This window comes from Symphalangus syndactylus, chromosome 9, assembly GCF_028878055.3.
Source record: "Symphalangus syndactylus isolate Jambi chromosome 9, NHGRI_mSymSyn1-v2.1_pri, whole genome shotgun sequence".
Taxonomy (NCBI): Eukaryota; Metazoa; Chordata; class Mammalia; order Primates; family Hylobatidae; genus Symphalangus; species Symphalangus syndactylus.
In genome coordinates, this window is record NC_072431.2 from 79867322 (window position 1) to 79887130 (window position 19809).

The 19809-nt window shown below is 44.7% G+C and overlaps 1 protein-coding gene across 13 annotated transcripts in view; it reads left to right on the forward strand.

Moving 5' to 3' along the window:
* The window catches only part of GRB10 (growth factor receptor bound protein 10), a 204259-nt gene that overhangs the window by 34810 nt on the left and 149640 nt on the right, over positions 1 to 19809 (forward strand). For 10 of the 13 annotated variants that reach the window (XM_055293144.2, XM_055293137.1, XM_055293145.2 and 7 more), the window contains one exon: positions 2443 to 2612. Coding sequence is in view for 2 of the 13 variants with exons in the window: in XM_055293137.1 (XP_055149112.1) it covers positions 2443 to 2612 (170 nt within the window). In the remaining 11 variants the exon portion in view is untranslated. Of the gene's footprint in view, positions 1 to 2442; positions 2613 to 10808; positions 10887 to 19809 lie in introns of those variants that run through there. The other 3 variants (XM_055293150.2, XM_063609527.1, XM_055293146.2) reach the window with 3 other exon arrangements.

A 19809-nucleotide genomic window follows, 5' to 3' on the forward strand; every position in this document is an offset into this window, starting at 1 on the left:
GAATTTTTGGAAGATATCAAAGATACTAAACAGAAATCAAGAGGCCCTTTGTTTCTGGGATATTTTGGAAGTAAGTTAAGACATTATTTATTTTTCCCCAGGTTAGTATATTCTTTAAGATCTCAGGTTTAAGTCGTATCTAACTGGAAACTGCATAAGAAATCTCTCCTGACTGTTAGAGAAATAGCTGAGTGAGCCCTTTAGACTCTGTAATTTCTGTCCAGTGATCCGGGTCAGCGTGTGAAGCGTGCTGGTCTACTCTTGGAGTGTTGGTGGTCTGGGTGTCGGTGCCAGATGAGGCCACTGTAAACAGAGCCGAGAGTTGTGTTTGCAGCAGGCTTTCCCCTGTGTGTTGATGGGCAGGCACTGAGGTTATTGAGGAGGTATTGTATCTTAGTAACTCTTCAGTTTATCAGGTTCGAAGATCATGTTGTCTTTGTTTTGTCAACTGTAAAGACTAATATCAACTTCCTAGAAAATAGACAAAAATGGATGAAGTGGTGATGGGTTTGATAGGACAAGTATATTTCACTTTACCTCAGTGATGTATTTAGTTTATCGTGCCCATGACAAAAAGCAAACCTTTCAAGCACATGTCTTACATTTGAAGCCACATGCCTGAAGATGCATTGGGAAGTGGTCCTGGGCATTTGAATCAGAATCGAGGAAAAGATTAGGCTTTCTAGAGATGGTTCACACATCAGGATATGAGAATTAGCAGTGATTCATATGCTGTTGTGACGGTGACTGTAAGTCCGTTTCCCAGTGTTCCCATTGCCATGTCACAGACCCTCATACCTGTTTGCCCATGCACCCTTTTTTCTTATCTTGTAGTCACTTAAACTACTAGAACTTAGAAATATTCTAGTCGACATAATCATCTTGATACTTTCCAAGCTTCCAAATTCTTTGAAAGGGTTAAAGCAGATACCCTTAATAAAATGCTTTTGCATAGGCAGTTGATGTTCAACTTTGATCAGTCTCATAATCATATATCACGTATCTCCCCATTTGGTCCTAAAAAGACCAGCATCCCCTTTAAACATTAGCAAGCTTCATAGCTTGCAGGTGGCTGGTGTGTTTCACACCTGAAAATGGGAGAATTATTTGGCGTGTTGTAGTTAATGATGACTATACATTTGTTTAACGTTTGCTATACGTTGGACCCTGTCCTAAGCCTTTACATGCATTAGCTCATTTAATCCTAATAAAACCTCCGTGAGATACTATTTTCATGCTGATTTTATAGCTGGGAACACTGAGCCCCAGTGACTCAATAATTTGCCCAGACATCAGCCGCTAAGGGGTGGCATCTGGAGATGAACCAAGACTCTCTGGTGCCTGGATTCTTAGCAGGCATGTTCAGCAGGACCTGTTTCAAAAAACAGCCATTTGACTGGTCTTCTTATATCTGGGCCCAGGACTTCTTGATGTCAGCTAAGAGGCAGGGGCAGGTTTCATTTTCACCATTTAACAATTAGGAAAATGTAGCTTCTGACTCTTTCATGGAGGGATCTGTTGAGATCACCCACGTTGCAGGCAGGGGACCTTCTCCAGCACAACAGCGATAGGAGGCTCCTGGATGGCACCCTTGCTCCGTGCCAGTCACACTGCTAAGTCATTCTCTGTGTATTTCACTTAAACATGTTGAAATCCAGCGGCATTCCAATGCAGTGTATTAAAATCCTCAGTGAGGTGGGTTTCATCCCCATGCTCTGCAGTGAGACTAGAGCCTGGGAAGACCAGGGAGTTGCCCAGGTCACTATAAAGTCTCCTCCGGTAGGGGTTTCAATTGGTCTCCACCCTCTTCTCCATGCCTAGAACCCACCTGTGAACTAAGAGCTCCGTGCCTTGAGCTCTCAGTTCATAGGACTTGAATGATGAATCAAAGGTCAGAGCCAGAACTGGAACCCCAGGTCTGCCTGCTCTGCACCCCTCTCGTGGAACACATGTGCGCCATGCAGAGTGCCCAGCGGGGTCTCTGCTGAGAACAGTACCAGGCATTGTGGGCTGGGGCTGGGTCTGACATGGAGGCGGGTTCCTGCTGGGTGGGCCAAAGGTTGTAGCCTGGGAGGACCCTGACCTGGGCCCGAAGTGAATTCTAGGTAACTTTCCTTACAAGAGGGCAAAGGTCTGTGTGCTTCATACCCCCGCCTGCCTTGGAGGCAGCGTGCTTTGGAGACGCAGAGATGTGTAGGCAGTGAGCGGAGAGCCCAGGGCATCTTCCCTCTGTCCTCTGTCTCTGGGCATCACATGACAACTAGAAACCTATATCTTACATAGTCACGTCCTTGTTTTGTTCCTCAGAACGCTCTTAAATGATCTTCTTGGAGAAAAATATTCTTTCATGTCTGTTTTAAAAGTTTTATTCTTGGGCTCAGAGTATAAGTTCATTTGTATAAATTCTATGGAAGTTCAGTGATGGCCCATTTGACTTTCCAGCTTTGGCGCTGACCACAATGCTGAGCAGGAAGCAGCAGCTGCGGGCCCAGTGACTGGCGGCTCAGTGACCAGCAGCCCAGTGACTGGCAGCCAGGTCCTCACCTGGGTCCTCTCAGTGAAGCCAGGGTGGCCACCCCAGCAGACAGTGCTACAGAGCCAACTCCTGACAGGTAAGCCCTATGCGTGACACTAGTCACTTGTGCCTTTCTTTGCAGGAGAGTCGCCTGTTCAGTATTAAGGTGGTCAGTGAATGCGTGTCACTGTAGGTAGAGGCCTGATACTAGAGCCTTTATTCCAAGGTTCCCAAAGAGAGTCTCCCGTCTCTGTCCCCTCTCTCCCTCTCCTCCTTGGCTCGGCTCTGCCTGGAAACACCGGGCTGAGTCGGGTAGGGACGGGAGGGCCTGGGCTGCAGCAGAGCCGGGCTGCGCACACTCCCCTTGCGGACATGCCTCTGGGCCTCACTGGTCTCCCTGTGCCCTTCTATACGGTGGGGGTGATGCTGCCTGCCTCCTGGGTCACTCTGGGCACCCCTCGTGAGCCTCAGGAGTTGGTAGATGTTGTTCTGAAGGTGGGCTAGAACACAGTGCGGGAGGGTCTTGACCTGTGCCTTGTTGCTGATGTGTGTGTTAGTGTGCCCCTGCCTCAGTCGGCGCTGAGATTGGGGACCCTGTAGCTAACAGAGGACCGGGGCAGTGTTGGCGCCCCTGCCTTCCCTCGGCATGTCAGCCTCAGGTGGCCCTTTCTGGGAATGGACCTCCTCTTTGTCCTGGTTGGCCCTGGGTATGGGATTCTTACAGTGCCGTTGGCAGGTCTGAGATGGTAGCTGGAGATGCAGGAAGAGACCTGAGGCCAGAACAGCTTTAGCACACAGACCTGCCGGAGCCTTTGCCTGCAGAGTGGAGGATGCTGTTAGCTCGGGCTTCCCCGCAGTATCCCACAGACTGGCTGGCTACACAACAGAAGTTTGTTTTCTTACAGTTCTGGAGGCTGGAAGTCTGAGGTCAAGGTGACAGCTGAGTTGGTTCCTCCTGAGGCCTCTCTCCTGGGCTTGCAGATGGCTGTCTTCTCGCGGCGTCCTCACCTGCTCTTCCCTCTGGACCTGTCTGTGTTTTAATCTCCTCCTCCTTTAAGGACACCAGTTGTATTGGATTAGGGCCCACCTTTGTGACCCGGTTTTAACTTAGTGACCTCTGTAAAGACTTTGTTTCCAAATACAGTCACATTCTGAAGTGCTGGGGGTTAGGGCTTAACATAGGAATGTTTGGGAATGCAGTTCAGCCCAGGTCAAAGGCCTGAAGGGAGGTGGGGGACCTGGGTCCTGCCGGTCACCTTCCCTCATATCCACACCCTTGGTAGCAAGTTTCTGGGCTTTTTCCAAATGTCTGCCTTATGTTAGCTTTGTGTTAGATGCTGAATAACATTTTACACATCCCCTTCTAAATTCAAAAGGTGTGCATGTGGACATTTTCCTTCTCTCCAGACAGCTCACAGTGCTGTTGCTTTTTTTCTGAGAGTCTGTGCCCCTGCATAGAGAGGGTCCTGGCGCCAGTGAGGAGGGGGAGCTGGAGCCTCCTGCAGCTCCCGCCCTGGTCATGCATGAACCGTGACCTCCCCCAACTGCCACTGCCTTGCCAGGGAAGTGGGCTGTGCTGTTGGGATGGACTGTCTTTTGTAAAACAGGCCCTTTACCCTCCTCCTCACAGCATAGTTGAGTGAAGGTAGCAGACCTCCCTATCTCAGAATGGGTCAGAGAAAAAGCCACCGCTCTGTGGCCAGTGGTAGCTCTACAGACCCTTCCATGCCTGAGACCCAGGGCGGGGCTCTAGGGCAGCTGGGTCCCTCGTCTTGCCTCTTGACTGCTCATTGCAGACGATGTGCAGTTCCTGAACCATCAGGCAAGTGTGCGAGCTGCAGGAAGGCAGCCCTGCGAAGCTGAATCAGGGAGTGCCGTGCTCACGGGCAGGCGGTCGCCCTCCTCGGACCCGTCTGCCCCTTTGTATTGCCCAAGATCCTTCATTGGTGACATAGATTTGTTGTGAGTGATGCTGAGATTCCTTGAGATTTGGGACGAGTTTTCTTTCTGGCAAGACTTTACAGTGTTGAAGGGACACATCTGAAAAAGGCAAAAAGCCATCTCTCACCAGTCCCAGCGCCCACTTCCTGGATCACCTGACAGCCTTGCGCTTCCTACCTTTTCTTACTGGTCAGGTAACTCAAAGGGAAATCTCCTTCCCAGCCTCTGCATTCCAATTACCTGATTATGGACTGCTTGGCATGGACATGGCATTGAAACAAAACTTCGTTTCCCACTTAGTCTTTGTGTTTTTGGCTTGAAATCTGGTGATCACTGGCAGCTTACAGAGCAGGTCCACCTGTGTGGTGGCTCCACTCCGTGGGGTGCCTCCTCCGTCCTTCAGGAGGGAGACGCTGAGTCTGTGGCCATCTGTGCTCCCATTTGACAAGTTTGAGTCCCTCGAGGGGTTAGCAGGTATTGAATGAGTCATGGTCTTCCAGGGTGTGCTCTGGGAAGTAGTTTCCAAACTTCATAAGCCATGAAACCTTTCCTTGACTTGGGACTCTCAGATGAGCTCCCTCTTGTCCAACAAGTGAATGAGTGAACGTGGGCACCCATTTGGTAGCTGGCACTGTCCAAGTGCCGGGGCACCATGGTCACAAGATGGCCCCAGCTCCTGCCGGTAAGGAATGTATTTTTGGTAGAAAGATATCCTATTAAGAACTCACGTTTTGCTTGACCTAACAGTTGAAGCCCAATCCCCTGGGGTTTCAGAAAGATGCTTCAAATCAAATTATTGTCAGAGTAGACTTCAGTTTGCAGAGTGTCTCAGATGAGGGCACCCAGGCCTGGATGTGGTGGGGCCTGAGGTGGGAATCCCGGACCCTGTAGTGATGGGCCATGGCACTAGACTTGGGGGAATCAGCTGGGCCTCAGGGCAACCCTCCCACCATCCTTCACTGCTCACTGCCTCTAAGAGCCAGCCCTGTTTGTTTTGGGGTCAAGGAGGGAGAGGCAGAAACACGCAAATGGTCCTAATGGTCTCAGTTTCTGTTTGTTAGCTCTTGGGCCCAAAGAGACCTCCGAGCGTTTCCCTCAGGCCTGTGGTTCCTTGGGGACCATAGCTTAGCTTTCCTCTGTCCCCATTTTTGGTTAGTTGTCTTGTTCTCATGGGAGAAGTTTTAGGGGTTTCCTGGGGTTCAAAGCATCACATCCCCAAACTCAGTGATCATGCAGCAGCTTCTGCCTTGCGGGGCTCGGCCTCAAGGAAAGAGCTCTGTTCTCCTGCTCTTGGCCTGCAGAGACTGGCCCAGCTGCGATGGTACAGCTCTTGCTGGGCTCTTACTCACACAGGAGGGCAACTCTCATGGCCCTGTTCACCCTTGGAATGCAGTCAGGGGAGGGCTCATTATCGTGACACCAGTCTACCTTAGCAACACAGAGCTTGGCTAAGGGTAGAGACCATTTCTCTGCCCAGATGCTCCGATGCATGGTTCTTTCCCATTTATAGGAGAGTTTGAACTAAAAAACTTTCAGAAACTAACCAAGAATGGTATGCCTTTCACCTTTCTCTTTCCAAGGGCAAGAAACTTCTACAGTTGTGCCACACAACTGTTTAGCTCCTCAAGGTGTCCCATAGCCTTTCCCATAGGAAAGTTCTTTCAGAAACTCTTACGTACCTTGATGTTGCCTCAGCCTTCCTTTTTTTGACATCCTCTCAACTTTTGGCTTCTGTAACTTGAGCCTCCCTGAATCTCCTGTTTATCCTTTTCTATTTTGTAGCCCCTCATTTTTCCCCCCTAATAACTTTGCTTCACTGTCCTCCCCACAGGAGAGCCCTCTCACATTCTTCTGTGGAGTTCTTATTGTCTTGTTTCTGCCTCACTTGGGGCACTTAACCTGCACACCCTGACTCTGTGGTTTTGTAGGAGCTTCTCCCCATTGGATTGCACTGGGAAGCTTGGGTCAGGCATCATTCATGCCCCTTGGCATCCTTGATCAGCCAGCGAGATACCTCAACAGTATATTTAAGTAAAGTGTCTTTAAACAGAAACACATAAAACGAGGTTACATATTGATTGGTTGATGAAAATGTGACCAACTCATAGAAACCTAACTCTGTATTTCCCCTAGGGCCAAAGACTCACCATTCACTAACTCAGTGTTTGAGGTAACTTTAAAGCCCTTAACTATACCACAAATAAGGAGAATCACTCTACTTGTTCTTGGTCACATCAAATTCCTTGATATCCACCTGCCCCCAAATTGTTTTCATTCTTTTTTTAACCAGCTCAATTTAGATACAATACATTGAGCACAATAAACTGCACATATTTAAAATGTGCAAACGGATGCATTTTGACATATGTGAAACCATCATCAAGTAATCAAGGTAATGAAAATATTCATCACTTCCCACACTTCCCGGTGCCCCTTTGCAGTTCTTCCTTCCCACCCTTTCACTGATCTGTTTTCTCTCAGTATAGATTGCTTGCATTTCCTAGAGTGTTGCATAAAGGAATCAGTTTATTTTATCTGGCCTCTGGCTCTTTATTTTGAGGTTCATCTATCAATAGTTCACTCCTTTTTAATGCTGAGTAGTGTTCCATTGTATAGATGCATCACAGTTGGCTCATTCATCCACTTCTTGATGGGCATTTGGCTTGTTTGCAGGTTTTTGCTGTTTCAGACGCAGCTTCTGTAGATTGCTTTCTTTCTGTATTTGAGCCTCTTTCTAGGCTTCTAGGAAAGCAGTGTCCTTCCTTTTTTCCTTGTTTTTGGATTGGATTTCTTCCTGCTGAGGTCCTGGGCATCTGGTTTGGACATGGCTGTGGGTCTACCTGGAGTCTGAGCTCTGTCCTGATACAGAGGGGTAGGAGTGGTGAGGAGAGCAGTGTCCAAGGCAAGCCAAGGCTGGGACGTGGCGTCTCTCTTGTCGGTCAGTGAGCTCTCGGTCCCTGTGGGTCACTGCCTTCATTAATTCTTGGCGAGTCTGATTTGCAGGCTTGGGGGCCAAGCAAGCCACTGTGGACCCTCAGAGTGCACCCTTATTTATTGACTCCATTTACGTCACAGGTGGGTAGAGATGATTCCTGGGAGAGCTGTCCTCAGACAGCCCAGGCTGTGATTTGGAAGGGTCCATCCATCCTTCTGACCAGTGGTGAGTTATTTTGGGACCCAGGAGATGAGTGCAGGCTTGATGCTGAGACCTAGGGTAATTTGTTGCCCAGGGTGTCTGCTATCTTTGCTCTCCTTCCAAAGTCGCTGGCATAATTAGATTGGGGACTTGCGTATCTTTTGTGATGTACAAACTTGTCTCTTCTGGTATTGACAACAGGCTGTTTGACTTCACAGATGGGGGTGGGCGTTGGGAAACCTAAGCGTGATACTCATCTATATAGTTCTGTCTGCAGTTGGTTATTAGACTTGTGGGACTGCGTTCCCTAGCACTTCCAGATGTCTTGCCCCAAGAGAGACTCTCGACAGACTCAACGTGTGCTGTGATCATTGGAGCTTCTATTGAACAGGATTGCCCTGAAATGGGGAGAGAATGGCAACCGTTGGATAGCTCCTCCACGTGCGCTCCTGCTTAGGTGGAAGACAAGAAATGGTGCAGGAAAGCCCCTTTCATTTTATGTATTTTGGTCTTTGTCCAGCATTCAAAGTTAACTCAACTTTTCAGAAAGGTTTTATATATGAGTGGTGAGAGCAGAGTCGACCAAGATGTTGCTTATGGTCATCCTTGAAATTTATGATTGAAAAAAGATAAAATTTGCAAAGAACTTGCTGCCTTGGCAGCTCCCAAGAGAATTCAGTTCCTGAGGTTGAGAGGGAGCTGGTTTTAGGGTGCTTTCCCACGGAGAGCTGCCGGAGGGCTCCTCTGTGCTTCTGTAGACAATCTGCAGGCCAGACATTCCAACTGTCTTCATGAAATAGGTTCTCCTTTTTTCTTTGCCCCCACTTGAGAGAGTGGGGCCAGCCTGGCAGCAGTCTCACCAAGGGAGTAGCAGGATCAACAGGCTGTTACAGTCTGTCCTAAGTTGAAAAGAAGATTAATTTTTTTTAAGTTACAGTTTCAATTAAAGGAAGATGGAGGAATGTAATAACATGCAATGAGATTTATGATAAGTACAAACTCTGCTTGAATACCTACATTTAAAGCATTTCATGCTTTCAGAAGTAATAGAGTTGTGGGCCCGAAGACGGGATGGAGGAGAGAAGAGGGTAACATTTCAAAGGTGCCCTCTCTGTACTGTTAATGGTTATTTTGATGGATTACTTCATAGACCAACGAATTGATGACTAGGGTTCCAGAGTGTGCATGATTGATGTAGATGATTGCATTAGAAGATGATTACCTAGTTATTGCAGTGTTTAGAACCAATGGAAGAAAAATGCTTTGAAAATGACAAATTCTGCAAATTATACAAAGTTTCTAAGAACTCCTGGAGATTATTTATAGAAGCTCTGGTAATATAGGATGAGTGTGGCCAGAGTAGAAAAAAATCTACTTTTATCAAAGCAAAATTATTTAAAATTGCATTTCACAATTATACATTAAAGAATTTTGTAACAATCCAAATTTTGGCCAGGCATGGTGGCTCATGCCTGTAATCCCAGCACTCTGGAAGGCTGAGGTGGGTAGATCACCTGAGTCAGGTGTTCAAGATCAGCCTGGCCAACATGAAACCCTGTTTCTACTAAAAATACAAAAATTAGCTGGGCATGGTGGTGAGTGCCTATAATCCCAGCTACTCTGGAGGCTGAGGCAAGAGAATCGCTTGAACCTAGGAGGTGGAGGTTGCAGTGAGCCAAGATCGCACTACTGCACTCCAGTCTGGATGACAGACAGAGTGAGACTCCATCTCAAAAAAAAAAAAAAAAAAAAAAAAAAAAAAAAAAAAAAATCAACATTTTATATAGAATTGACTGACGTGTTTGTAAACATCTAGACCATTTGAGTTTGACAAATTGTGGCATCCTCTAGATTGTAGAGTCTAGACCCATTCCACCCTTTTACAGGTGAGAGAACAAGAGTTTTTATTTAATATGTCTTTTAATGTAGCACCTCTTTATAAAGTAGAGGTTCTGATTTCTTACGGCCTTTTGGAAATAAATGTCCTGGTAGCTTTTCCCTGTTTTGAGGATTGGAGAAGTTACATTTTGCACACGTGGGTCTCACTGTCTCCATGAAACTTCGTTGTTTTACTTCAGAGTCTTCGTGGTCAAGATGGATATCATTGCCCTTTACCCCAACTGGTCCCTATTCCTGGAGCACTATGGGGTCCAAAGGCCTCCATCCCTGCCACAGCAGCTAAACACTGGGGTTGCTTACATTCCTGAGCCCCAGGCTCCTCCTCAGCAACACTTGGGGTATTGTTAGGAAGAATGAGAAGGAAAATGGAAGTCAGCGCTTAGCTGAGAACCTGGCCCATTATAAATGTTCCACAAAGGCTTGTTTTTACCCCTGACCCCATCCCTGCTACCCTGATATTCTCCGCATTCTCCCAGCCTGTTGTGTGTGCCTTTGCCTCTGGTTTTGTTATGCTGTTTCTCTTACCTCCTTTCTCCACTCCTAATTTCCAACACTTTCCCGAGCTCAACTCTCACGTCTGCAATGATGCTCTCCCTGGCTGTTGTGCCCACTCATGTCCATCTGCATGGCACTTGGCCTATAGCAGGTAGGTGTGCACTGTCTGATGTCCACCTCTAACACCAGCACATGGCTGCTCCGTCATGGGCCACAGGGCCTCCTCCAGGGTTTTAGGCAGAGAGGAGGAAAACCCCTACCTAGGGCTTCCGTAATTAATCCGAATCCACAGGACCCCGTTAAAGATGGGGTGGGGGTGAGTGATTACGTTCAATTGTTAGAGCAGATCCACTCCCTCCCCATCCTGAAATAACAGTGTCACCAGCATCAGCAGGCGGGGATGAGAACAATCCTACCCTCTGGAATTTCCCACCTGCACGCATGCATCCTGCCTTCTAGAATTTACCACCTGCACGCATGTGTCCTGCCTTCTGTGATTTCCTACCTGCACGTATGCTTCCTGCCTTCTGGAATCCCACCTGTGCATGCATCTTGCCTTCTAGAATTTCCCATCTGCACACATGCGTCTTGCCCGTTTGTCATCTCCCACGCGTTTCCTATCTCAGTGCCCAGAGATGCCCTCCTTCTACTTGCCCAGGCCCGAGGTCTCCACTCCGCTTTTCTTTCACGTGTCCCACCTGCTAGATTCAGAATGCACCACTTCTCTCCTGAGCATCCACCAAGGCCTAGGTGAAGGATTCTGCTAACTGGTTTCTCAGCTTCTTTCCTCCCAGGCGGCCTGTTTTCAGCATAGAAGCTGGGGTCCCATGGAGCTGCCCTGCTCCATGCTTGCATGCCATTTCTCTCAGCGTTGGAGCAGAGCCCTCAACAGTGAGCATGGTGGGTGCCTGCCCAGTCAGCTCTGGGGGTGAAATGGAGAAGCGGGGTGGAGGGAGAAAAATCCAGAGAGGGTAAAACCATCTTTGAAAATGCTTCACCCCACTTTTCCTCGAGAGAGCTGCCTTACTGGATGAAAGGCCCAAAGAAGCACTGAAAGAAAGGAAAACGTTTGACTTCATAGAAAACCTGAACTTGTTTGACTGTGAGCACCTTCTGTTTTGTGGATTTGGAGGGAATGCTGGGGACCGGCTCTGCTTTGTGGGTTTCCTCCTCAAAAGCAGGAATCCCAGCCCCAGGCCAGGTTCAGCTACTGCGCCTGGGCTCGTGGCTCAGGGATAGGTCGCGTGTCTCTCCCTAGCCTGGCTTCCTCACTGTAGTGCTCACCAGCAGCGACCATGACTGTGACAGTGAGAAGAGACCATGATGGAAACTCTTAATGATTCAAATAAGTTTCGAGAGAATTTCGCTGCAGAAACTGGGGCTTCGGAGAGACTGCTGATTTGAGGGGTGGGAGGCAGCGGGTTTCGAACATGCTTTGTCAACACTTGCAGAGGGATGCAGACAGAGAGAAAGGGCTAGAGCTAGAGGAGGACATGGTTAAGAGAAACGTCCTTTTGCTCCCTCCCTTCCTTCCCTCCTGAAGTGGGAAATGCACACAAATGTTCATGGGCCCAAGGGAGGGAGGACATGGGCAGGAAGAGGTCATGAATGGAGGCGGGAGCACAGAATGGCTCATGCAGGGACAGGCCAGGGGAGCCTTGGGGACTGGAGGCCCCGGGGCGCAGAGACTGGGTGGTGTGCAGGCCCTGAAGTGATATGGGTGTTCTGCAGGAAGGGGTTTGGGGATGCTGCACTGGAAAGGGTGGGGATGGGAGGTTTAGGGTAATAGACAAAAAGCCTCTTTTGTGGAGAAAGTGAGTAGCTGAGGGTGAATGAAGATTTGCAGCACAGCAGGGAGGGTCTGCAGGTAGTTTTTGGTGATTGCCATTATCCTCTTTGGTGCTGCTGAGAAAAGGCCCTCACAGGAGTCCACACAGTTCCTGGGTCTGGCAGTGTCACCAGAGGGTGCCCACTCCTCCCTTATTTCATTAGAATCCCGGTCTTAGGTATAAAAGAAAATAAATCACTCCTCGGTTTACAGGGTTCCATCCTGATAAACCCATCATAAGACACAAATGTCGTAAGTTGAAAATGCATTCAGTGCTGGCAACACAGTAGACGGTGCCTGATTTAATGATGGTTTGACTCTTTTAATTTTTTGGTCTAATAATGCTTTGTGTTTTTGGCTTTTTGATGGTGCGAAATCGACAAGCGTTCGGTAGAAACTTTAACCCAATGGTAGGTTGTAAGGAGATTCTTAACTAAAAATGGGGTTACATCCTCATCAACTCATCATAAAGATGAAAAATTCTGAGTTGAACCATTGTCAAGTTGGGAACCATCTGTACAGATTATCACTTCCTTGGAAGAAACCAGGTTCCCTGTGGAGCTTGTATGGTTTCACACTGCCACGTCCTACTCTCAGTGGCACCCAGGACAGGGTCCTTACAGTTCAGATACTGGACTTTGGGCCTGATTGGGAAGAGAGCGAATCACAGGCCTTGTTCAAGATTTGCCAAAAGAATGAGATTAAGATCTGATGCCACTATCTTCAGTATTTCCTAATTTAGCCGAGAGCTTACTTTAGCATCTAGAAAGTGTGATTAACTACTTTAGCGTCTAGAAAGAGTGATTAACTTTTTGAGGGCTTTAACAAGTTTTCTTTAGGTAAAAAGATGTCTTCTCTGAGTTATTTGGGTTTTATTATAGGGACAAATGGTTTACCATCTAGTGTTGATTGGAATGACTTTGGAGCGCATTTAGTTTATAAAGTGTTTAAATCCAAGGGCTGTTTTATAGAGCATCTTTTATTTTTTTGGATAAAGTTCTAGCCGTTTTCCCAACAGTTATGAAATTCAGTATTTTTAGGCAGCAAAGACAGATCTGAGTGGTTTTGCTTTTCCTTCCCGTTGGCTTTATCTATTCCCAAAGGAAGACAGTGCTTCCGGACCAGTGGGGGTTATAGTTGGTAATGTGTTGTCATGGTAATTGTTCCCTTCTTTGTCTTAATTGATTTGGTCTCTTAATTTTTGTTTCTCTTCTTATAGTTTAAATGTACAAAGATCTATTCCTTGGAAGACACCCAAAGGCATTCGGTAATTCGTAAGAATTTGTAAAATTCAAGTATCAAGGATTCCAAAGGTAGAAACAAATCTTTAATGAATTTAGAAAAATATTAATATATTGGAGAACAATAAGTTCTTTTAAAAGGAACTCAATTTTAAATCTATATTTAAGTAATGTGCATTGCAAATTTAAAATTACAGATGACTCTTGAACAACAGGGATTTGAACTGTGTGAGTCTATTTATGTGTGGAGTTTTTTTCAGTAATTACTAGAAAATTTTTTGGAGATTTGCAACAGTTTGAAAAATATTACAGCATAGCCGAGAAATACCAGAAAAATTAAGAAAAGGCTATGTCATGAATGCACAAAATATATGTGGAAGACTAGGCTGTTACTGTAAAATATATACAAATCTATTATAAAAAAGTTAAAGTTTGTCAAAACTTAACACAAACACAGACCATACATGGAGGCATTTGTTGACAGAAATGTAAAAAAACCCACGAAGGTGCTGTATGAAATCATCACTGCATAAAATTAACTCTAGTACATATTGCACTTAATTTCATAGTTATGAAAGAATTATTGTACTACTGTAATAATTCCACTGTTGCTGTGAGCTAAAATGTTGCAAGTATACACTTTAAATGCCATGTGATGCTAATCATCTCCATGTGAGAAGCTCCCTTCCCAGTAAATTGCTCATTGCATTAAAAAGTGACCTCTCGTGGGTCTTGTGTATTTTTCATGTTTAATGCAATACCGTAAGCTTTGAATAACACAGGGGACCCATACTAGTGAAACAGGAAGTGCTCCCAAAGAGCTTACTTTATTCTAAGAATACAGTATGTAATACCTATATAACATACAACATGTGTGTTGATGACTTTATGTTATTGATAAAGCTTCTGGTCAACAGTAGGTCATTAGTAGGTAAGTTTTTGGGGAGTAAAAAATTATACATGAATTTTTTACTGCATGGGGTGTTGGTGCTCCAACTCCTACTTTGTTCAGTGCTCAGCTGTGTAATGTTTGTTCTTCTCTCCCCATCCTTCTCCATGCCAATATTCCCGGGGTGCATAAAGGTAGGATGCTTTGATCTCTGGAGCACCTGATACTGCTCCCTCCCTGCCGTCCTTTTCTTTGACTCCAACCTGCCGGCCTGTGATGGTTCTATGCGGTTTCTTTTCTTTTCCATGAGGTTCTGTGGTCGTGGTGTTGCAGCGCCTGCGTCCTAATCTGTATGATTGAGGCAGTACTCTGACCTGTTCCACAGTGTGTCTAGACTTCATTGCACACATGGGTTCCTCTTCTCTGCACACGCCTACCACAGAGTAGGGGCATCCACTCTCGGTGAATGCAGCTTGAGAAAGCTGCATGTGGAGGTGGCCTTCATCACCCCTCCTCTTTTCAGGACTAGAAAACTGGTGTTTTCCTCTGGTGAGGCTTTTAGGATGGAGGGATTCGAGGACCTCCTGCCTGTGGATAGCCTAGGCTGTTTTCTGTGGTTACCTTTGCTCAAGTTTTCTGTTGACTTTCTGGGTCTCAAATCAGTTGGATCACTGCATTAACAGTCCTGCCCTGGGCCTTCGTGTCTGTGTGTGGACCACAGCACAGCAAAAGGGAAGACCTTCTCTCCGACACCAGTGCTAGTGGTGAAGGTGCCTAGAAAGTGAAAATTAGTTTCTGGTGTCGGCCTCTCCTGGTTCTCCTGAGTAGGATCTCGCTGTTGGGGTTCTGTGCTGTCCGCTTCAGGACTCAGGCTCTGGATTTGTGGAGAGCAGATGTGCAGCAGGAGTGACTGCTGGCCAAGTTACTTGGATTCTTTCTCATCGGTTGAGTGGGGATGGTGCTAGTGTCTCTGCACAGGTTTGTGGAGGGGACTTGATGCTTCCCACAAATGACAGTAGGGATGTGGCCACCATAAAGTGGTGCTGTGCTTCGCAGCGCTGCGTGATCTGACCCACACTTACATTTCAAAGCTATTGAAACAGATTCAGGATCATGTGTTGATTTAAAAAATTTACTCTTTTCTGTCAGGAGGCTGACCAGACTACTGAAGTGGAAGGAACTGTAGATGCTTGAATAGAATATGCCACACAAGTCTTTTTCAAACTGCTGAGAATAAAAAATCAAAGGTCATCCTCATACCTATGGTCACATATAGACCCTTGTACCTAATAATGTGCAGTTGGAAGCAATGAGGTCATGCTTTGCTGCAGATAATTAAAATAGCCCTTGAATCTGTGCCCTCTCCCCCTTCTCCCATCAATGCATTGTGGAAGAAAAGCGGAAATTGGTGTTCTAAAAGGCATTCTTCGTGTTTGCATATGCCAAAAAACCCAAGAGTTTTTTTTTTTTTTTAAGGCAGGAAGCAGAACAGGTACCGCTTTTAGTTAGGGATCTAGTACTTAGGATTCGGTTAGGGCATTTTAAGGAACCGAGTATAGTTTTTACTTCAAGCAGCGTAGTAGCAGCAGGTTCCCCCTTCCCAGCCCCCAGGAAGTGGGATATGATTCTTCAAAGCGTTACTGAATTTTTTCCCCAATATTTTCCCCCTGCAGACATCATAGAAACCAACAGTAATTTAAAGAAAAGAGTGGTGGTGCTTACCTTTGGAAACACCTGAGGAGCTTATAACACTATTACCCCCCACCCCCTCCCCATCCCGAGATTCATTTTCCTTGGTCTGGGACGCAGCCTGGGCATGCAGAGTCTTCCCCTTTCCCCCTAGTGATGGAATGTGCAGTCCAGTAGTTGGGACTGTGTCAGCAGTAGAATCATCCAGGGGCTTGCGGAAACACATGTTATGGGACCCCACCCCCTCCACTGAGTTTCTGGTTTAGTGGGTCAGGGTCTGGGCTCCAGAATTTGTATGCTATGTTAGCCCCTGGGTGACGCCCATTCTGTATGTCCAGGGACCATCATTTGAAAACCCTAGGACTTGTAGGATCCTGGTTAAGAGCATGGACTCCTGGACTGAGCTCCGTCTCCTTCATTGAGTCCCATCACCAGCCCTTGGGCCTTCATCTCAGCACTTCATTTTCCTGTTGTGATCAGTGGGAATGGATGCTGTGTGTGTGTGTTTGTGTGTGTGTGTGTGTGTGTTTACACATAGACAAATACATAAACAGCACTGAGCCAAGTGCCTGTTACTAATAGGTGCTTTGGAATCTTTCTTTCCTTCCCTTGACAAATTAATGGTCATTGATTCGTTTTTCCGTCCAAGTCCATTCACTTGCTTTGTATTGGTAGGTGGGTGGAGTTTGGGTTTTACTCAATTTCATCTTCACTGTTTATATTTTAAGTGTTTTTACTTTAGATGATTCTGATTTGGGTATGTATTTTTTTTGTAAAAATTAAAATTTCAGTAATGTTCAAAATTTATTTCTTTACTGGCGTGCAAAAAATTACTGTATGATTAAAAATCATTGTATTTCATTGTTTAAAATTTTGTATGTTTTTCTTGACTATACATTTAAGAGATTTGTCTTTTATTACATTTCTTGGATTTTAATAAATTTTGTCATGCTTTGCTTTCCGATTTTTGACTGTATTTCCCTCTTTCTGGTTCAAGACGGATGGATTGGTGTTCATTTATTTTGTCTTTATAAAAGATGTGTTTCATGGCATGAGTTTTTCTTCTTTTATTTCTCTTGCTTCATTTTATTTGTCTTAACACATGGGGGTGTGCATTGTCCTAATTGTGTAGGACTGTATTGTACCTTTATTTCCTCCTTGAACCACTTATTTAGGCCAGAGCTTGTTTTTAATTTTCAAGTGCCTTAGTTTTTTTTTTTTTTTAACACATGTTACTAATTTCTGGTTTTCTTGTATTTGGCTGTATCATGGAGCCCCTTGGCACATTGGCCTATGGTCCGTGTCTCAGTGCTGGACATTTGGAGTCCTGTCTGCAGCTGCATGCAGGCTGGGAGGAGGCAGCGTGTAACAGGTTTTTCCTTGGGGCCGTGTTCTGTAACTCCAGAGATCTTTGCATTCTTGTAAAATGCACTGCTCTTCTTTGTGGTTTAGTATTTTTAAAAAATAATGATTTTGCAAATGTTTATAAATATTTGCAAATGCCTGTTTTTCATAAATATCAATTAATGCCTTCTCATTACTCATTATTCCAATTTTATTTCTTTGTCCTACATAATAGACCAACATTTGCAACAACTACTGTTCCTCTTTTTCTCCTTGAGACTCTCATAGTTTTTGTTGTTTGTGTTTGTTTTTAATGTTAACTTTTTATTGAAGTGTAAACTTTTTATTAAACTTGCTTCTAATTTTAGATCTATGTATTTTGATACTTTGCTGTTTGGAGGATAATACTGTTTTTATTCATTATCAATTATGCTTTTAGCAATGCTTTTTAATATTTGGATTATGTTTCTTTGCTTTAAGTGACACTTGACTGTCATTGCTACCATTGCTTTTATTTTGTTTGCATTGTGTTTGGTTTTTACATCTGTCCATTCTGTCTTTTTCTTTTCTAGCTGCCTTTTTAAGGCTTTTCTATTTGCCTTGGGTATTTTTTTTTTTCACTAGAATGGTTTTGAATATTATTTTGAAAAGGAGAATTGGATGACTGACATTTACTGCTATGTCTTCTCTCTTCTGTTGCAAATTGTTTGGGTTTTGAATGAATGTGTCTTCATCTATTTTTCCCTTTGATGTTTAAAGAATTATTAGTTTCTTTTTATGTTTTTATTATGGCTTAAAATGTAAATATTGTTTTCCATTCTACATGTGATTATTTTAATATACCATGAACACTGCTCAATTATATTTTTCTTAATAAAGAATAGGATCTTCTGGCTTTTATGGAAGGTACAGCTTTTAAAAAAACAATTCTACGATGATTTAAGACTCAGAACGTCTTTCTAAAATTTTAAATTTTAAATTGAATTTTATTATTTAACCCGATCATCATTAATTATACAACTTACCCTTATTAGTCAGCAAATCTTTCTTGGGTCCCTGTTACTATGTGCTGTTCTGGGTATGGCAGGGAACAAGACTGAGTTCTTGAACAAGATGGGGTTTGTGACTGTCTCAAAAGTGAAGCTGTCAAGAAGTGGTTGTTGCCATGGAGAAGATACACCAGGGCGATGAGCTAGAATGGTGTGCCACTTGAATGGGTCAGGTGTGGCAGACACGCGACTGTCATCTGAGTGACTTGCAAGTGGGGGCCAGCATTCTGGGGGAGAGAGGAGAAAGTCTGAAACACACGTTCAATGTAGATTTCCTAAGAATGCAGTAAAATGTTCTAGTAGTGTTAAATGCACGTTTTGGGTTTGTGGCTAAATAACAAAAGAAAGGATTCGTGTGGCACAGTCACATGACTTTCCCTCCAGCCTCACACAGTTCCCGGGCTGGCTAGGTTCCTTTAAGCAGATGAGCTGTGTTTTCGAAGAGCGGGAGTCAAAGGAAGAGGTGGCATAAGAGCTGTGGTGTTTGCTGGGAATGTTTCTGGCTCTCCTGAGCCAGGGAGGGGAAGAGTGAGGACTGAGTGGTGAAGAGGCAATAGAAAGGGAAAGGCCAGTGGGCCAGCCTCTCTGTGCCCTGGACAGCACTTGGGTATGAAGGGGCAGGCATGGGAGGGGATGTGAGGGAGCAGGCCCTCCAACTGAAGTTGGTGACCCCGATGTTGACCATAAGCCCAAACACAGCCCTGCCCTATTTTCAAACTGTGGGTTTCAACCTGTTATCGGGTCTTGAAATCAAGTTAGTAGGTCATGAAAAGCGTTTTTAATAAATACAGTAGAACAGAAAAGGAGATATGAGAGTGGATTGCATGGGTTCTTAGCATGCACTTAGCACGTTGCCATGTGTGATGAGCCACATGCCATGTGGGATAGACAGGGTGAGCATGGATTGGTCACGGATGTGTCATTTGGTCATCTGCTTACTGGCATTGGGTTAGAAGATGTCTATTTGACTATCTTTTCAGATAGGAGGGTAAATGCTCTACAGTTTAAATCCATCATAAACATGATTTGCAATTAGCTGTGAGGTGAGGGCCTAAGAGTATCATCTACAGTCTACCGACTCTAGAGTTTCAGTTAGGAACACCCAATGTACTTTTCAGAAAAAGTGTTATTGGGTGCAACATTTTTCAAGTTTATGACCATTGTATCATTTTAATTTACCTAGTACAAGTTGCCCTAACATGGAAAAACAAAAAACAACCCATATAATCAGAAAAACAAAGACGTTCAACTTCAGCTGCTGGATCCAGAAGTGTAAATATTGGCATTGTTAAGAAAAATGTTGACTTTAGAATAAGTAAACTTTTGACTCTGCCTGAACGATTTTTCTGAACTATAGTTTAATAAAGAAGTTTAAGCTTTATGATGAAGATTATTTAAATTTTCATTAATTAAAATAAACAAATTTTAATACATTATTTATAATGGTAATCTTGCAAAGGAGGGTTTAACCTTCGACATTAGAAAAGGACAATGTGAAACCACCACAGCAAGCCAAACTTGTTAGCAGGCCCTTTTAATCAAGGGAAGCAAAAAGACAACAGATATTGATACAATTTCTTAATCATCTGAGAACGGTTAATGAGAAAGTCTTTAGTTATTACAGACATAAAGCTGCTATCTATCTACTGGCTTATAAAACGATTCCTCATTATCTATGAATATGAATCACATATTTTAATAAATCAGCTGATGATTTAGAATCTGAACTCTTTAAAGTAGCACAGTAGATGATCCAGTTGTATAACTGTAGGATGTTCAGAAG